This window comes from Chrysoperla carnea, chromosome 1, assembly GCF_905475395.1.
Source record: "Chrysoperla carnea chromosome 1, inChrCarn1.1, whole genome shotgun sequence".
In the NCBI taxonomy this organism is placed as follows: domain Eukaryota; kingdom Metazoa; phylum Arthropoda; class Insecta; order Neuroptera; family Chrysopidae; genus Chrysoperla; species Chrysoperla carnea.
Genome location: NC_058337.1, coordinates 83,060,882 through 83,078,247, shown reverse-complemented (window position 1 = coordinate 83,078,247; position 17,366 = coordinate 83,060,882). Strand labels below are relative to the sequence as shown.

At 31.6% G+C, this 17,366-nt stretch overlaps 1 protein-coding gene across 1 annotated transcript; it reads right to left on the bottom strand.

Annotated features, from left to right (window-relative positions):
* Window positions 1-4,437: 4,437 nt before the first annotated feature.
* LOC123291483 (modular serine protease-like) lies at window positions 4,438-16,724 on the bottom strand. The gene is made up of 17 exons (XM_044871790.1): window positions 16,421-16,724; window positions 14,633-14,989; window positions 14,292-14,491; window positions 13,616-13,697; window positions 9,975-10,032; window positions 9,783-9,908; window positions 8,726-8,857; window positions 8,352-8,471; window positions 8,139-8,288; window positions 7,008-7,202; window positions 6,639-6,922; window positions 6,364-6,576; window positions 5,532-5,702; window positions 5,337-5,464; window positions 5,100-5,276; window positions 4,880-5,039; window positions 4,438-4,628 (listed from the first exon to the last, which is right to left on the bottom strand). Exons 1-17 carry the CDS (start codon window positions 16,722-16,724, stop codon window positions 4,438-4,440), a joined length of 3,048 nt encoding a protein of 1,015 aa, XP_044727725.1.
* Between the last annotated feature and the right edge of the window lie 642 nt (window positions 16,725-17,366).

Sequence of the window (17,366 nt, the reverse complement as noted above, 5' to 3'; positions counted from 1 at the left end):
CTCTTAGGATGTTCATTATATAATGACCACTTTTATTTACTACTTTCCACTGTTCAACAAGACTTCTTCAAGCTAGAGAGACGTGGGGAAAGATGGCCGAAATAAAGAGCTGCTTATGTAAATGTTAGATACAATTAAGCGCATCAAGCTTTTGCGAATTAAGAAAAACTTGTTTTCAGTTATCGTGGGCACTATAAGAAGCTTATACTTTAAATAGTATATTAAAAACAAATTCCCACTTTATAAACAAATACTACCGCGCCTGACATTGCTCACTTACATTCCTATAGAGAGGTACAATTGCTTGTTACAGCTTATCGATACGTTTGCAATATGGTATTGAAATCCATAAAATTAACTGGCATTTATATAACCGGTACTTATAAAGCCCTAAAGAAGCCTTAAAGAGATAAGCAAGTAGCGGTGTGAATCGAGGACTTTGGTCAATACATGGGTTTTTGTATTGTGTAGCTACAAAATGGACATAACCGGAGTAAAAGTCAAGAGGAGGGGCTAATATCGCTAAGAAGTATATTCTAGTTAAAACAAAAATATACTCAATCAGTCTTATAGAGCTACAGGATAACGTACAGTCGCACTGACGTCTATATAAAGGTAAAAAATGTTCCACAGAATTAATAATTATGTATTATTCAGAGTTTTGATAAGTTTTGTCGATTTCAATACCTATAAAACTGACAGTTAAGTCTATTAAATAATAATTGATTATTCATATAATTTCTGAACAATAATCACATATTAGGACCATAATAGACTGTGTTTAGATTTATTAACTCTATCATAATATATTTTCAAGGATAGCCCGGTGTCATTGTTAACCTGTTGTCATTGTTGCCGAGTATATTATATCCAACGGCTTTTTAAACTCCTTATAACTTTAAAATAAAATCTTGCGGTATTCGCCGTTTATTGTAACTGCGGTCGTTGACCTCTTTGAGCGTATTAACTATTCTATTAAGTGTCTCTACGACTACGGTGGACACAATGGCTACGTAAAATTTATATATAAAGTTTAGTTTTTTCAATTTTTGCTCTTTTTAAAATAAATAAATGTTTAATTTTCATAAGTAGTATATATAATTACATATTTTCCTAATACAATAAGGCGAATGAATAAAATATACTCGGCTGCAACGGGTATGTTCTGTTTGGTCGCTACAATGACCGCCGGGTTAATTAAGAGTATTGAGATTTTAAACGTGGTCAGTTGATTGGAAGTGGTTACTCTGCCAAGTGGATATTCTGCCAAGTAATGATGTTTACTCTAAATGAATTATATGTCTGATGTCAAAATTATTTATTGTGTGCTAGTCCTCTCAAACAGATTCCCACCTCAAAAAATAACTTAAGTTTAAACTGATATTATGAAAATATGTAACCTTTAAAAATAATTTTTATTTACTATGTAATCTCAACCATTCATGCCAACCAAGTACATGTCTCACATTTTTCAGGTCAATTATAATTAAACTGAAATACACAGAAAATGGAATAATTGTAAAATTGACTGATAGATCATTGAAAATAGACCATTATGTTTTCATTTAGCCTTACGATGGACCAACCTTTGGGTTGGTTCATCGCTGAAAATCGGTCAAATATGCTTAATACTTTATTATTTCTAATGACCTAAGTGACATTCACTTAATTTGATTTCGATTGAGTTACTTGTGAAGTAATACAAAACATGACTTTTCCAATTTAGTTTCTATTGAGCTTATTAACTGATGAAGAAACTTTGACTACACAAACGATCTGACCGTGACAACAATCAACTTTGCCTTAATGTCTAACATCATAAACAACCACTTTGTTTGAACTTCTAGGCATTTTTTTAAACATCAATCCGCTATACATGCACAATACTTACCATGATAATCCCATGCTTCCATTATTCCACTTATGCATGTACATATGGGTTGAAAACTTTAAAAAAACTTTTCAAATTGTTTTGGAAAAACTTTGACAAGATGCTTAATACAGGTTAAAGAAATGCTCCCATTAATTTGATCTAGGCCCGTGAGATAGGATATAATAATGCCACTCAGTTTGCGTTGGGTAAATAGTTTAATAACGTACACGAAGTTTCACCCAATCAATGTAGCCAAATTTTTGTCAACATCTAAACTAATAACAAGTTATTACATATGTTTAATTTTTCTCAACTCATAATAATAATAAAAATAATGGGGTTTAACCTCTGTTTCTCTGACATATGACTTAACAGAGGCCACCCACATCATTATTTGTTAATCTTTTTTAACTACATATATACAATTACATTTTATGATGTGGGTGGAATCGCTTACTTCGTTCTTATTCAAGCGACGACAATGTGATCAATTCTGTAACCTTCCAGTCAGTAGCCGAACGGTCAAAGACTATTGTCTTAGATCGCTCGACCACTGAGCCGGTTTTTCTCAACTCATGACAAATTATAATTACCGTTTATTTTCACGTTCTAGTGGCGTAGATAAAGTTTTGTTCCATATACGTGTGATAACGCATTATTAACATACTTATTGCCAAACTCGTGCTGCGCACTAGTTGCAAGTTTCTTGTCTATACGTTAACAATGTTTAAATCACTTGTGTTTTTGTGTTTCACTTACCTTACCTATCACTATATATTGACTATGATATCTTTACCAGATTTCCTCAAAGTTCTTTTTAAGTTAATTTACATAAAACTTAGTAGCTAATGACTTTTATGATATGTATTTAGAACAATTCTATTTTTAAAGGTACGCATACATCAAGGTAGACAAATATACCATAAATTCCAAGGTATGTTATTATATAAATTAATATTATTGAAGTCTTGATGATACAATTTTAATGTAGCTACTTTATTAATTTTTTTACCTAATATTAAAATTAGGTGTAATTTTATAATAATTAATAATATCCTTGAATGAAAGTTACTATTATTATATTATGTTGATTTAATAAGAAGGTGTTGGTTATAGTGTTACCATTGAAATGAAAAGTAAATTCTTAAGATATTTATTGTCAATGAAAGTATTTAAGAACAGTATGTTTTTTTACAGCGCTGGATTATTTGGGTATATTTTTGATTATCAAAAAATATTATAGTAACTCTACTCAAAATATTTCTGTAGAAGATAGGTTATCTAGAACCGTGAAGATAGAAAGAAATTGAACGAAATTATTTAGTTGTGGATTCACTATTCCATAAATGATGAAACTTTTAGGGATTTTTTTTTTTTTTAATGTGAACCGATCCTTAAGGTTTGTTTGATTCAATTATATTTATCTAAATATCGCTTAAATTTCGAGGTATATCGTTCGTATTAAAACAATACAATTTTATTGCCAATTTACTTAGCAGCATAAATTTTCAACAAATAAGAGAGAGCTATTTCAAGTAAAATAATTCGAAAGAAATTTGGAAAAAATCACAAAAAATTTATTTGGAACACTTTGGGTGAAAGTTTGTACGGTATTCTCTCTTTAGAATTAATTTACTTGAAACAGACTTTTTCAAAATTAAAGTTTTTATTTATTTGAACTTATTTTTTAAGGATAATCCTTCCCTGTTTTAAACACGCATATACGTATTATTAGAGCGTACTTGAGATACAGCATATTGTGTATTCATGAGATGAAAGACAAATTTAATACAGGGTCTATACAAATAAGTGTTCAATGCTTTAGAAATTTATTTTTGATATTCCTTTTTAAAAGGTCCTTTTCGTAACTACACAGCGGTTAAGAATCTCGTAGGTACACCATTTATGCCAAATCAGCTGGGTTTTTGAAAAAATGTTTCGAAGGCGTTTCGATACCAAAACGAGAGTGTTGCCAAAAATATGAATTTTGAGAGCATTTTAATGTTTTAATGAGTATTTAATATGTCTTTTGTATTAATTTCAAGTCGATTTTTTGTACGGTTGACGAAAATTAAAAATTATTATTAAAAACAGCCCTATTTACATGGTGGTATATAGAGAAATCGTAATATATGTTTGTATTTAGTCGATAAGTGCAATTAAAAATGTTAACATTTACATAAAAAAACTTTTATCAATACTGCTCAAGCCTTAAGTTTTATAATCATACCAAAATTTAACTTTCTCTGTTTAATTATTAAATAATTTCAATTAAACTGTGCATAAAAATTAAAAACCGATATATAAATAAAACGTAAACTCTGGCAACTATGTCAAAAATAAACGTAAACTTCAATAAACGTAAAGTGTTATTACAATAACATTACTTTTAATTCACATTTAATTTAATAGTTTTTACACTTAGAATGGTATAAAACGTGCATTATTTGATAAATAGTGAAAATAAAAATTTTATTTATCAATTAATTATCCTTAATTAATTACCTTTTTCTACGTTTTTCGTGAAAAATTAATACCGATTTTCCAATTTATTTTTAGTTGGGCTAGTGAGTTTCTCTTTCAACTTTTGTTATAAGACCCAAATGTTTTGAAATACTTGTAAAAGCAACGTATTTATGCGAATCACAAGTGGAACCTTTTGCTGGAGCTACACTTACAATTCCTTCAATGAAATATCGATCGCTTTTTTTAAATGCTAAACCTCCTCCGCTATCTCCAGTACAAACGCTAGAGCCTGAAATTTAATTGATATTTTATTATTCCACTTCTATTTTATTATTCTAATTTCGGTGCTAATCGCTTTTTAATCTTCCTTCTACTTTGCAGTCTGAGAAAAACCCGACTGCGTTAAATAAAATCAGAAAGGAAAGAAACAAATCAAATAGTTTACATATCGACTTTAACAGTCGGGGCCCAATATTGTGAATTATTTATTTTATTAGATTTTTAAATTATTTATTCTATTATAGTTATTAAAATAATTACCGTTATTGTAGCCTGCACAAATTTTATCATTTGTGATAAACGGCTTGAATTCTTCCGGCAACTTGCTAACACATGTATCATAATCAACATAAGGCATTCTAATAGCCTGTAATTCTTCTGCTGCATTGCCAAATTCTTCTGTAGTGCCCCAACCAGCTACCTTTAGATTTAAGGGTATTTATTAGTAGTTTTACCTAAAGAAGTATTGAAAAGAACTTACTGCACCTATCGCTCCCGGCTTTAAGAGAGTACTTTGTAATTGATTACTCCAATCAACACAAACTGGTCGTATTCTTGATGTGAATTTTATAGAAATATTTAGTATTAAAATTGCGATATCATTTGAAAAAACATTTTGCTCTCCTCGAAATCTTTTTGGTAGCACGATTTTTTTGAGCTATAAAAATTAAAAACATTTTTAATAGTTACCTCTAACAAAAAAGCGTAATTTTCATACCCCACCATACTGACAATATTTATCTTTTGAGCTGTTCCATTTTCGATAAAATTTGCCTGCGGCAATGGCATATTTTTGAGAATCTATACTTGGCCGATTTTCATTGAAATTCCAGAAACAATGTGCAGCTGCAAATAATTTAAGAAATATTATTGACATATGTTTTCGATATAACTAATTAATGTTGATAGATACCAGATATAATAACCGTTTCTGATATCAATGTTCCACCACATATTTGTTCATAATTATTATCGTCTAAAGAATTTCGCCTATAAATTCCAACATGCCAAGGGAATTCATTTGTTGTTGTTGTATATCCGTTAACTACTAAAGCTTTGGCTTTTGGTATTATTGTACCACATTCTAGGCAATAAGACAGTATTTTTAAGATACATGCATTTGTAAAAGATAATCAAATTCATAGAAATCAAATAGGTTTGCCTACATTTAACGCGCCTAGATAAAATGGATTTTAAATGTGAGGGATATTCAGTTTATGTATACATCCTTTTTCTGTCTTTCAATGTGATAATTATGGTTATCACATTGAAAAACAGAAAAAGGAGTCTAAAAAATGCCTGCCATAAGCAGGATAGCAATATGAAATATCATCAAAAGACTCCAAACTGACTTGGGTTGAGAGCCTACCAAAAAGAGAATTGATAGAGGAAATTTAAACAAGAAAAAATCCTAGTTTCGAAGATAAAAGCAGTTCTACATAGTCAAATTTCAGATAAAATTGATTTTGCTCATCTCCGTGCAGAAAATGTCAACTTTTGTCCCGCTATACAAAATCCCGCTATGCACCACGGGAGCAAATAAAGAATATCTCAGATTTCATGTTTGTCACCCTCGGCTTTTCTTCGGGCGGCAATGAACAGGAAATCTGAGATATTCTTTACTTTTGCTCCCTAGATGTGCAGTATACTATTTTGTTAATCTCGCTACCCCGAAAGGCTTTTGTTAATTTTGTTAAGTGTGACGATAAAGTAGATTTATAAGTTGGACAAAATGTTTTGTTTACCTGGATTACAATCAAATAGAGCATTTGTCCAGTTTCCATTTTTAAGACATTCAATTCCATTGTACGGTTGATAAACGAAATTTTTAACTTCAAAAGCCTCCTTGCACTTTATGTTGGCGATGGTGCCTACTATAGCCTTGTCACAAGAAATTATTCTTCCCATATATTTACATTCAATTTCATGATTTTCAGATGCTAATGGAGCGCAATTTTCTGTTAAAAAAGTTTAAATAAATTATTTTTACTTCAAGTAGCATTTAATAGCTAATTTTTACTTAGACATCGTGGATACGGTAACGTCCAATCACCTCTCAGACACACTTGGACTGGCGATTCAGTATTCAGAGAGTAGCCATCATTACAAGAAAAAACCAAAACAGTCCAGGGTCGTGCAACAGTAGAGTGTTGTGGAATTATATCATCCTGCGTCTTCGCTTCACCATTCTTTGGCTGCATTGGAAATATACATGAATCAGAGGTTGCTGAAGTTGGACGAGTTATAGAAAATAATTTTGTTCTTATATTAGTACGAGGCTGTGGAATTGGGTCTGTAAAAATACTAGAGAGACAAAATATAATGCTATAAATATACTTGGTTCTTAGAGATTTTTAATGTAAGAACAAAAGGTAACAAATGAAATTACCGCCTTCGATGCATTTTCCAGTCAACACAACGTCCTCGAGCACAGGCACCATAATAGCATCGTCGCTGTGAGCCACATTGGAAATGTTTACATTGGCGATATGTTTCATCAGACCCATCATCACAGTCTCTGGTGCCATCACATAATTTTTCACTTTTGATACACAAACCAGTGTTACATTTGAAATAGTTGTTCCTAAACAAATTTTAAAACTATATTTCATTTATAAGTTTTCGGAAAATAGGATATATTAATTAAATTATATTGAAGACTAAATTTCGTTTAAAATGATCCCTCATGGAACAATTATAAGTAAATTTCAAAATGCTTCTTAAGCAAACCACTTGCTCCGTGTACTAAATGTAAAAATGAAAAGTGAAGTTTTTAAATTTAGCTCTGAACGTGAACGTTTCCAGAAACATTTTCTCCACACACGAAGAGGAAGTCTGGGCTAAAGGTACTACTTGGATGATCTAATATCTAACAATCAGATCCAGATAGAGCAAAACTCTTTTGTCAAAAATATTGCAGTGTCAAAATATTAATTGTGTAATAATTTAAATGATAATAATTGTGATAATAAATTAATAATTATTTATTTTTTTGTTTAAATTAAATAAATGCATATGACGTTGTTTGTTAACTTTTTAAGTTTGAACCGAATTCTGTTCTGTTCTCCGAATTTTTCCGAACAACAATGCTTGGTGTTTTTATTGAATGCATTTTTGTACTTACAAGCATTTTTCCTAACAACAATGCTTGGTAATTTAATTAAATGCATTTTTGTACTTACAAGCATTTTTCCGAACAACAATGGTTGGTGATTTTATTATAAGCATTTTTGTACTTTTCAAAATTCATTTAATAAAAACACCAAGCATTGTTGAAAAATTCTGTATGAGAGGGATATGGATTAACGATCACATGCCCGTTTTATCGTATCACCCTAGAACTTCACTTTAACAAACAAACACGCATAGACGGTTTTCAGAAATAAAACTGAATTGAACGCATCGCCATTTACCTTAGCAACTACGAAGTTAACCTTAGTATCAGTCATAAAAGCAATTTTTCTCTTTTCACTATAATCTTAATGTTTTTACTCTCTTCTGTTAAAAAAATTAAACGTACCCACAAATCATTTTTTCGGTTACATTCAGTTTCTTTTTGCACTGTGGTAAAAGCTCATCGGAGAAATCAACACAATCCGGTACACCATTGCATACAGCTTCCAAAGTAACGCATGCTCCATAGTTACATTGGAACGTAAGAGAAGGACATCTATTTCAAGAAGTAATGAATATAGGTAAACGTCATTTTGAGGAAGATGAGTAAAATTTTTACCTTATATTAGAGCAAATTGTGTATGTTTCATCAGAGTTATCCATACAATCTTTTACTCCGTCACATATTTGATCTTTTCTGATGCATTCTCCAGATAAACAAAGGACTTGCCAATCATTGCTACGAAAATTAATATAAAGGATAATGGTTAAAAATGAAGATAGTAAATGAACATAATCATCGAAGTTTGTTGAATACGGCTTGTTGAAGATTTTCTCAAACAACACAGTAAAATGGGCAAAAGTGGAACATTTTTATTTTCAATTGAAAAACAAATCCAGCAAAAGTTAAACAAAACTTTGCAAAAAACGCACACAAAAGCAAAAAAATATTTATATCTAATCTGCTTCGAACTTGTGTATTTCATTACTTACGTGCATTTTTTTGTATGTTCAATTCCACAATCGGCTTCGTCAGAACCATCAGTACAATCCCATTTCCTATTGCATTTTGCCGATAATGGTATACACGCGCCTCTAGCGCAATGAAATTGGTTTGTATCACATCTGAATGATAAAACAAATATTTTATTATTTGTTCTAAGTTTCTCATTTAACAGCTCTTTGGGTGACGAAAAAAAATGAAAGAGCTGATTCCTCCCACTCTCATGAAATACTACAAAAGCCATATAAGTTATAGTGAAGTATCTGTAATGATCTGACTCGATTTGACTCAATCTGTATTGATTATAGAAATGACCGTTGAAATTTCTATGGCTTACACCTAAAAGTTTTAATCAGTCAATGTTAAAGCATTGCACTTGGGACCGTGGGACAGAAAGGGTGCTTTTTTAAAGGATTAATACATACTTTAAAAACTTCTTTCTGAAACTTGTCTCGAAAGTGCTGCGTTTTCTAACGAGTGTAATAACGGCATATTTAAGCTATTGGTCTGATAAAAAGTGGCATAGAATTTATAAACAATAAAATATATTGCACCGGTGCAAAAATAGTGCACCGATGACTTTGTCTACCACCTCGAACATGCCGTACTTAACTATTTTTGTTTTTGAATACATACATGGTTGACTTTTGCTGAATTGTTTAATAATTATTAATTTTACCAAGTGGTCATAGGGTCCGACAAGTTTTATACCACATTTTTTCAATCCGATACCTTAAATATGCCGCTATCATGCTCATTTGAAAACGCAACACTTTCGAAACAAGTCTTAGAGAGAAGTTTGGTAGACATGCCAAAAGGAAGCCACTCACGAAGTTTCAATTATACATTCATCATTTAACAAAGCACTCTTTCTGTCCCACGGTCTACTTACAATATGACAGATAAGTTAAAAGAAAAACGCGTTCATTTCTATGAAAGAAATCTTTTATTTGTCTCTTCTTTAATATCGTATAATGCCAACAGAAATTGACGACTTTTTAATTTTTTACGCTCCCAGGAGAGCTTTACTAATTTAAAATTCGTTACTTTATGTTTTCTTTCTCGCATAGTTCCATGTTTTCATCGAGTCCATCGACACAATCTTTTTTCCCATCACATATTAATGATTTATGATAACATGTTTTACTGGCATAACAATACTCTTCATCACTTCTATACCACGAAAATTTAATACTTAAGTTTTTGAAGCTTATAAACTTGTTTAACAGTTATACTTACTTGCAAGTGGTATTGCTTGCAAAACTTTCAATCGTGGAAATCAAAGCTAAAAATACAACTGGAAAAGACAAAAAATTATAATTTATTTATTTTTAATCTTTACAAAGTACTCTGTTATATGCCCTTAGAGGGGAAAGTTGGTGATCAATAAAATAATTTCTTTTTAAAGAAGGTTGGCAAAATGATTTTTCATTAGTTGTTCGATTATCTTATAACGGATTTTTTCAATTTGAAACTATGAGAGCAGAATAAAAAATTTATAATATCACGTGAAAAATAATACACCCTTACTGCTAATTTGTTTTCTGTTAGACGATGTATACAGCACAAAAAAAAAACATATATATATATATATATATATATATATATATATATATATATATATATATATATATATATAGGTATATATATATATATATATATATATATATATATATATATATATATATATATATATATATATATAAATTTTTATGTTGAAATCAGTAAGTTTTTTTGGCGTAGTCCTGCTGACTATGTTACGAAAGCAACCGCGCCAGGTAATAAGATAATTAATCCCTGACAATTTCGACTATTTTTCGGAACTCAATAACGTGCCAAGGGCTTATCCCGACTCTTTGAAATGTTTACAATGCGGGACTCCAGACGTCATGCTTTGTTCAGTGTCTGGAACAGTCTTTAGGAAATGATTATTGAGCAAAAACAATAGCAAATACTCATCAATTTAGGTTGGAAATGTAATTAAAGTTTTCGCTGACACAAATTTTTGACTCATTGCAAATAAGTCCAAAAAATGTGCTATAGCTTTATATCTAACGGCTTTATAATGAATAATTCTTATTGACAAATAATAATAAACCTGACTAGCAAAATGACATAAATTTGACAGAAGATAAAACTGTCACTGCTAAAGCGAACATGAAATGCTGTTTTTCATAATTTAAGTTTCTGGAAACTCGATAAAAGTTGAATCTGAGAACGCGTTTGGACCATGTCCAATTTTATACAAATTTTATACATAAGTTTTTAGAAACTACTTTTGAGAAAGAAAGTAAATCTTACCTCCAAATGATATGATATTCACTCTTACACAATTTAAAATTACTTTCTGCGTGACCATTAATTTTTCTCCTTTAACTGTATTCATTATTATCATTATCTTAAATTTTTTACTAATACTTAATTATAAGCCATGAAACATAAATAAAATTATTTTTATACATACTTTGATTGTTTAACTATTTTCTATTGATTCTCTTTTCTACGTTTCGTTATTTCATTGATTTTATTTGGCTATTTTCCAGCGTTAAAAAAAATTAAATAAACACCGTCTATAAATATGGAAAATTTAAATGTTTGTTATATATAGTCAAACCTCTATCAAATGAATTTTTAAATTTGTCGTTACAACGAACGTTCATACATTTGAATGTATCCCGATTTCAGATAACGTATCAGATTCCTATTACACTGGTCTTTCACATATTTAATACTCGAAACAAGAGTAAAGTTTTTGAAAGCTTTTTGACGTGCTGAATACGCAGCATGTCACGTTTTCGAGAAATTCACCTCTTACACATTGACATATGAATAATTTTTTCTTACAAAAAAATCATTTTCCTTCAAAATCCTTTTGAAAAATTCCAAAATTTGTTTCCAGGAAATAGAATCGAAGAGCAAAAGGGATATTGAAAAGATTCAAAAAGTATTTTAAAGGAAGAGAGAAAAAAGGATGGTTTCCAATTTTCATATGAGAAGAATTACATAGTAGTGTTACACCGTCGTGAAGTTGGCCCCCGCATTTTTTGTTCCAGAATATAAACCATATGGTTCGATTGTACTCGCATTAAGATGGATTGTTCCAGAATTTCACTCTTTTGTACCACCCCATTCTCGAGATATTCAATTATATATGCGCGGGGGCCAACTTCACGCTAGCCCCCGCATTTTTTGTACTGAAATTTTAATGCTACCTTTCGGAAGAACAATCAAAATAAAGGATTGTTCCAGAATATAAAGGGAAAAAAATCAAAAATACGGGGTGGGGAGCCAAAAATATACCAACCCACTAATACAAGTTAACAAGTTACCAATTCAGTAGAATAACGCTATAAACATAGATTTCTTACAAAAGACTATAAAATTGATATTATTGTTCATTTTGAGAAATGTATACTGAAAACGGCAGCCATGGGGAGGATATTTATAAGGGTGCAATTACATGATGATGGAAAATTATGTAAATGCTACTTCTTGAGACGTTAGTACTGAGCTACTGTATGTGCCAATTGATAGATATACGTTAAAAAAGGATTTTTCCAGAATATTTAATCAATACAACTTCAAATGGGGCGTGAGGGAGCAAAAATTCACCCCCGATACAAGAGTAAACACATAACGCATTCGTTTGTACTGGGCTATGAATGAAATTTTTAGAAAGAATACATATAGAATAACTTAGTTTTCCATTTTCACCATTTTTAAACTTCGAACGTAGCCACAGGGAGGTGATATATATTCGGGGGAGACCTAACCCTCGCTGTGCTGCTTTCTATGACGTTTGTACTGGGTTACTGTATACGCCAATCGATAGATATACATTAGTAGAGGATTGTTCCAGAATATTAAATCAATTCAACTTCAAATGGGGCGTAGGGGAGGAAAATCAACCCCCGATACAAGAGTAAACACATAGCGCATTCGTTTGTACTGGTCTATGAATAGAATTTTTGGAAAGAATACATATAGAATAACTTATTTTTCCATTTTCACCCTTTTTAAACCAGGAACGTAGCCACAGGGAGGTTAGATATATGCGGGGGAAACCTAACCCTCGCTGTGCTGCTTCCTGTGACGTTTGTACTGGGATACTGTATACGCCAGTCTATAGATATACATTAGTAGAGGATTGTTCCAGAATATTAAATCAATACAACTTCAAATGGGGCGTGGGGGAGGAAAATTTACCCCCGATACAAGAGTAAGCACATAGCGCATTCGTTTGTACTGGTTTATGAATAGAATTTTTGGAAAGACCACTTATAGAATAACTTAGTTTTCAATTTTCACTACTTTTAAACCAAGAACGTAGCCACAGGGAGGTGATATATATTCGGGGGAAACCTAACCCTCGCTGTGCTACTTCCTGTGACATTTGTACTGGGATACTGTATACGGCAATTGACAGATATACTTTAGAATAGGATTTTTCATGATATTAAATTAATCAAACTGCAAAGGTTGGGGACGTAAACGGTATTATATCCCACCGATACAACAATCAACAAATATCTTTCTCGTTTTTAGCTAATATATTTGCAAAATGTTTTTACTGGGCTGTTATCAGAAGGTTGGGGGAATTTATGTGGAGGGGACAAAGACAATGTGCCGATTGATATGTTGACGCCGAGTCCAAACAGCTTGTGATAGAATTTTACATATAGTTTATATATATGAGAGAAGTTTGTGTAAATGAAGTCTGTATATGTTGTACTAGAGGAAGGGGAGGAATATTGTTTAGGTAAGTGTTGTGCAAATTATTTACTTTCTAACAAAAATTAAAACGCACACCGTTGTTTTAATTCTATTTGGATTGACCGTTATTATTTCGGACTTTAAGCCGTCGTGTAGCTGCCATTTACTTGAAGCACGAAGGCAGTATGCTACATAGTGCCCAATACTATTCTCCACCTTTGGAGGTAAATTTGTAATGGCAGCGACAAGCTTAAAATTGTCATTGAAAATATTTATCTCTACAGGCAAATCTGATAATTTTATTTGGCCAGACCAATCTGGATCATTGTGTTTCGGAAAGTTTGTAAATTCTACGTCAATTATTAAATGATTCCCAATAACAGTAGAAGTTTCCATATCCTCCTTACATGATTTGCATTGTTGATTTAAAGCGATTCGTAGAGATTTTTTTATATTTTCTTCGACACCAGCAAAACCAGTTTCATAAAAATATTGGGGAGTTAAGCATAATGCAACAACAGAAGATGAACGTGCGGAATTACATTTTTTACATTTCCGGATATTTATGACACTGGGCTCATTTTTAAAGAGATATTCTGCCAGCTCTATTACGTTTCCAGAACAATCTAATACATTATTTTTCAGGGAATTCCCACGCCATTTCAATAAGAGGTCGGCCCTTTGTTTATAAATAGAAGACTTAGGCCCTTGCATTACAAAATTTTTTACTAATTCAAAAAACTGAATGCCGCTTTTGTCAACGAATGTATTATATGAATTTATATCGACATAGGCGGCAGAAAATGCTTGGGCCAAAGTATCAAAAGGACAGGTATATGTTACCTGTATTTTCATGCCATTTATTACTAAAGAAGGTAGAATACTCCCATTTCTTAATAACAATTTTTTTGAACTAATTGTTATTGGTTTGCCTTCAATTGATGTCATTCCAGGACATTTTTGTAAATATTTATTCGTTTTGATTTTTTGCGCTGCTTTTCCCTTCCAATTTTCAACTTCGTTTAAATGATCAAGATCGGTCCCTAAATTATTATTACATATTTCAAGATTTTGACTGATATTTTCACTTTTATCAATGAAAATAGAATTGACATTTTGTGTTGGTTTAAATTTTAGTTGCTCCTTTGACAGTAAAAGAGTTGATTTAACCAATTTCACTGTACCTTCAATAGATCGTACGTGGTGAACAAAGAACTTGTCAGCTCGAATAGGTAAGTTCTCGTTCTTGAGAACAGAATTCTTCAAATCGTTGAAGTAACTTTCCACATACGATGACGATGCAGTTACAGTCGCCATATACTTCGAAGATAAAACTCCTGTCCACATTACGAAGTGTTTACATATTCTTAACAAATCTTGAGCAAAATTTGGTAAGTAATATGCATTAAGGCGACTTCCTTGGACACCACATTCTTGAAGTGCTTCTGCTTGAATTTTTTGTATCTCTGTCAATTTATTCTTAGTAGCATCTTTTACGAAAGCCTCCGCTAAAATTTCCTCTTCGTACTTATCAACATCGTCTACAAAAGTATCCCCTTCAATTGTTTTAGTTGTTTTATTAACGAATTGTTCTATTTTATAGCTTTTAATTCTATTCATGAGAAAGACCTCCCGATTTTCACAAGGCGTTAAAAAATCCATATCCTTTACTCGACCGCTTCTTTTACTTTGTGAAACGACTAGAACGGAAAGCAAAATTTCCCTAAAATCTTCCAAAGTAGTACACTGCGACAGGATACCAACACAACGGACGTAGAAATCTTTCACTTTAAATTGTGTACTATGGAAACACTTCCAACGGCATACCAAATTAATAAGATGGGCTATATCAATGCGTAAAAATGTTCGGGGTAAATGCACATTGTCATCTTTTGCATCTTTTAAAATTTGCAAACACAGGTCAATATAGTTGGATAGCTCCATTCCATTAAATGCCAAAGAAACAGCATTCATCAAAGCCAGTGAAAAATCCGTGATAACTTCAAAAGGTATGGGGAGTCTTGTTCGTAGCCATTCGCGAAGCCAATATGCTATCATGTTTGCGTTATGTTTTTCCGATAGCATTTGTACAATTGGAACCACTGCACTTTTTGAGGAAACTACACATTGATATAAGAAAATACTGCCGGAATAGTCGTTCCCTTTGTGTACCTGTTGCACAAGTGATCCAGTTGCATCTATAGAAATGCTTATTCTCTCACGGTGGCTCATTTCTTTGTAAATTGTCGCTTGATTTATGGTCCAGTATATGAGGTGAAATTTATTTAAGCACAATTCCTTTATAATATCTGCAAATTCGACAGACTCATTAAGATTATGAAATGATTCTACTAAATCGGTACATTTCCCTCCAATCAAAATCTCATCGCGAATCTCCTGTTTTGCTTTTCTTAATACTTCAAGACTATAAAGATTTGCGGGTTGTGGTTCGCCGTATAGCATGCAGCGGTTTGCGTTTTCACGTCTCCAATTTGCTGCTTGTGTGCTAGTTAATTCCTTTCCGATTTCGCGGCGGGATTGCCCAGCCAGGCGACGTTTTTTAATATGCGCATGACCTCGGGTGTCAGAAGCCGTGACTTGTAAAATAATATTTTCATCTGTCTTTTTTGGCTTAAATAATAAATGTGCACTTAAATTTGAATGGCATTCATGGCACAAGGCCGATATTTTTAAATAGGGACAACCTGGGCTTTCAGATATGATTCCTCGCTTAAAGACAAACGCACATGGAATTCGTAATTGCTCCCATATTGCATTATAAATTATATCAGTCCACCCTTTTCTTAAAACAGAATATCCACGAGTGTGATCACGTTTATCCTGGTAGTTTAAAGAGGAAGGTATTATTTTAGACCAAAGAGCCGCAGATATTGTAAGAATAGTATGCAAAAGAGGAAAGTTTTTGCTTTTGACATCTTTCTTTTCTATGATGGAATAAGATAAATCAGAACAAGCAACGGATTCTGTAGACGTATTATTTATATCACCAGTGTTTATTTCGGTTTCCTTCGGTTCAATAATTTCTTCTTGAATGAAGAGTCCTTTAGCTTCGAAATACAAATTTTTCAACTTATATCGATTTCCATGAAACATTACCCATAAATGTTTTGGAGTAATTTGATTACTAAGGCGTTTACTAATTTCTCTCCATATACCACTGGACGGAGGTATGAGTTTACCAATTTCATCATAAAGATTAAAATCAAGAGCCTCATCCAAAATTTCAGTCGGGAGTAGTTTCAAAGTTCTCGGCATTTTAAATTTGTAATAAAACAAATTTAAATTTAAAAAAAATCAAAAACAAGTTCAATTTAAAAAAAATAATAATTCCAAAAATAAATCGAAATAATTAAAAATAAACTCCGACACGAAAAAATAAGTGAACAAAAAAAAAAAGCACAAACAATAAAACAAAATTATAAACCAAAAAAAAAAACTCAAAAATCGAAAAATACATACATTTATACATGTATATAATAAAAACAAAATTAATCAAAAATTAAAAAAAAATTATTTTATTTTTCGGCGAATAAATCAAAACACCAAAAATATGAAGGAAAAATAAAGCTTATAAAAGCAAAAAATTGTAAAAATGATAATAAATGAAAAAAAGCAAAAAAATTGACACAATAAAAATCCACGATAGAATAATATTTTCGAAGTTATATTAAACGGAAAGATACCAATCTATATGTTGAATTATCCAAATAATATTCTTTGTATACCTAATAAGTCAAAGTACCATATGGAAAGCACTACGCGAATTAACTACAAGTTAATCATATTGTTTCAAATGACTACAACTGTAACTACTACAACTGTAACTCACTCACTCATGTATTAGTAGAATAAAAATAGGCTTTATGTATGGATTAAAAGTTCGGGCAACGAAACTTT

Coding starts and splice junctions, on each gene's coding strand:
- LOC123291483 (XM_044871790.1), bottom strand. CDS start 16,724: ATGCCGAGAACTTTGAAACTACTCCCGACTGAAATTTTGGATGAGGCT. Junction 14,990..16,420: donor GTCTACAGAATCCGTTGCTT/GTTCTGATTTAT, acceptor ATACTTTTGTAG/ACGATGTTGATAAGTACGAA. Junction 5,465..5,531: donor AGAAACGGTTATTATATCTG/GTATCTATCAAC, acceptor AATTATTTGCAG/CTGCACATTGTTTCTGGAAT.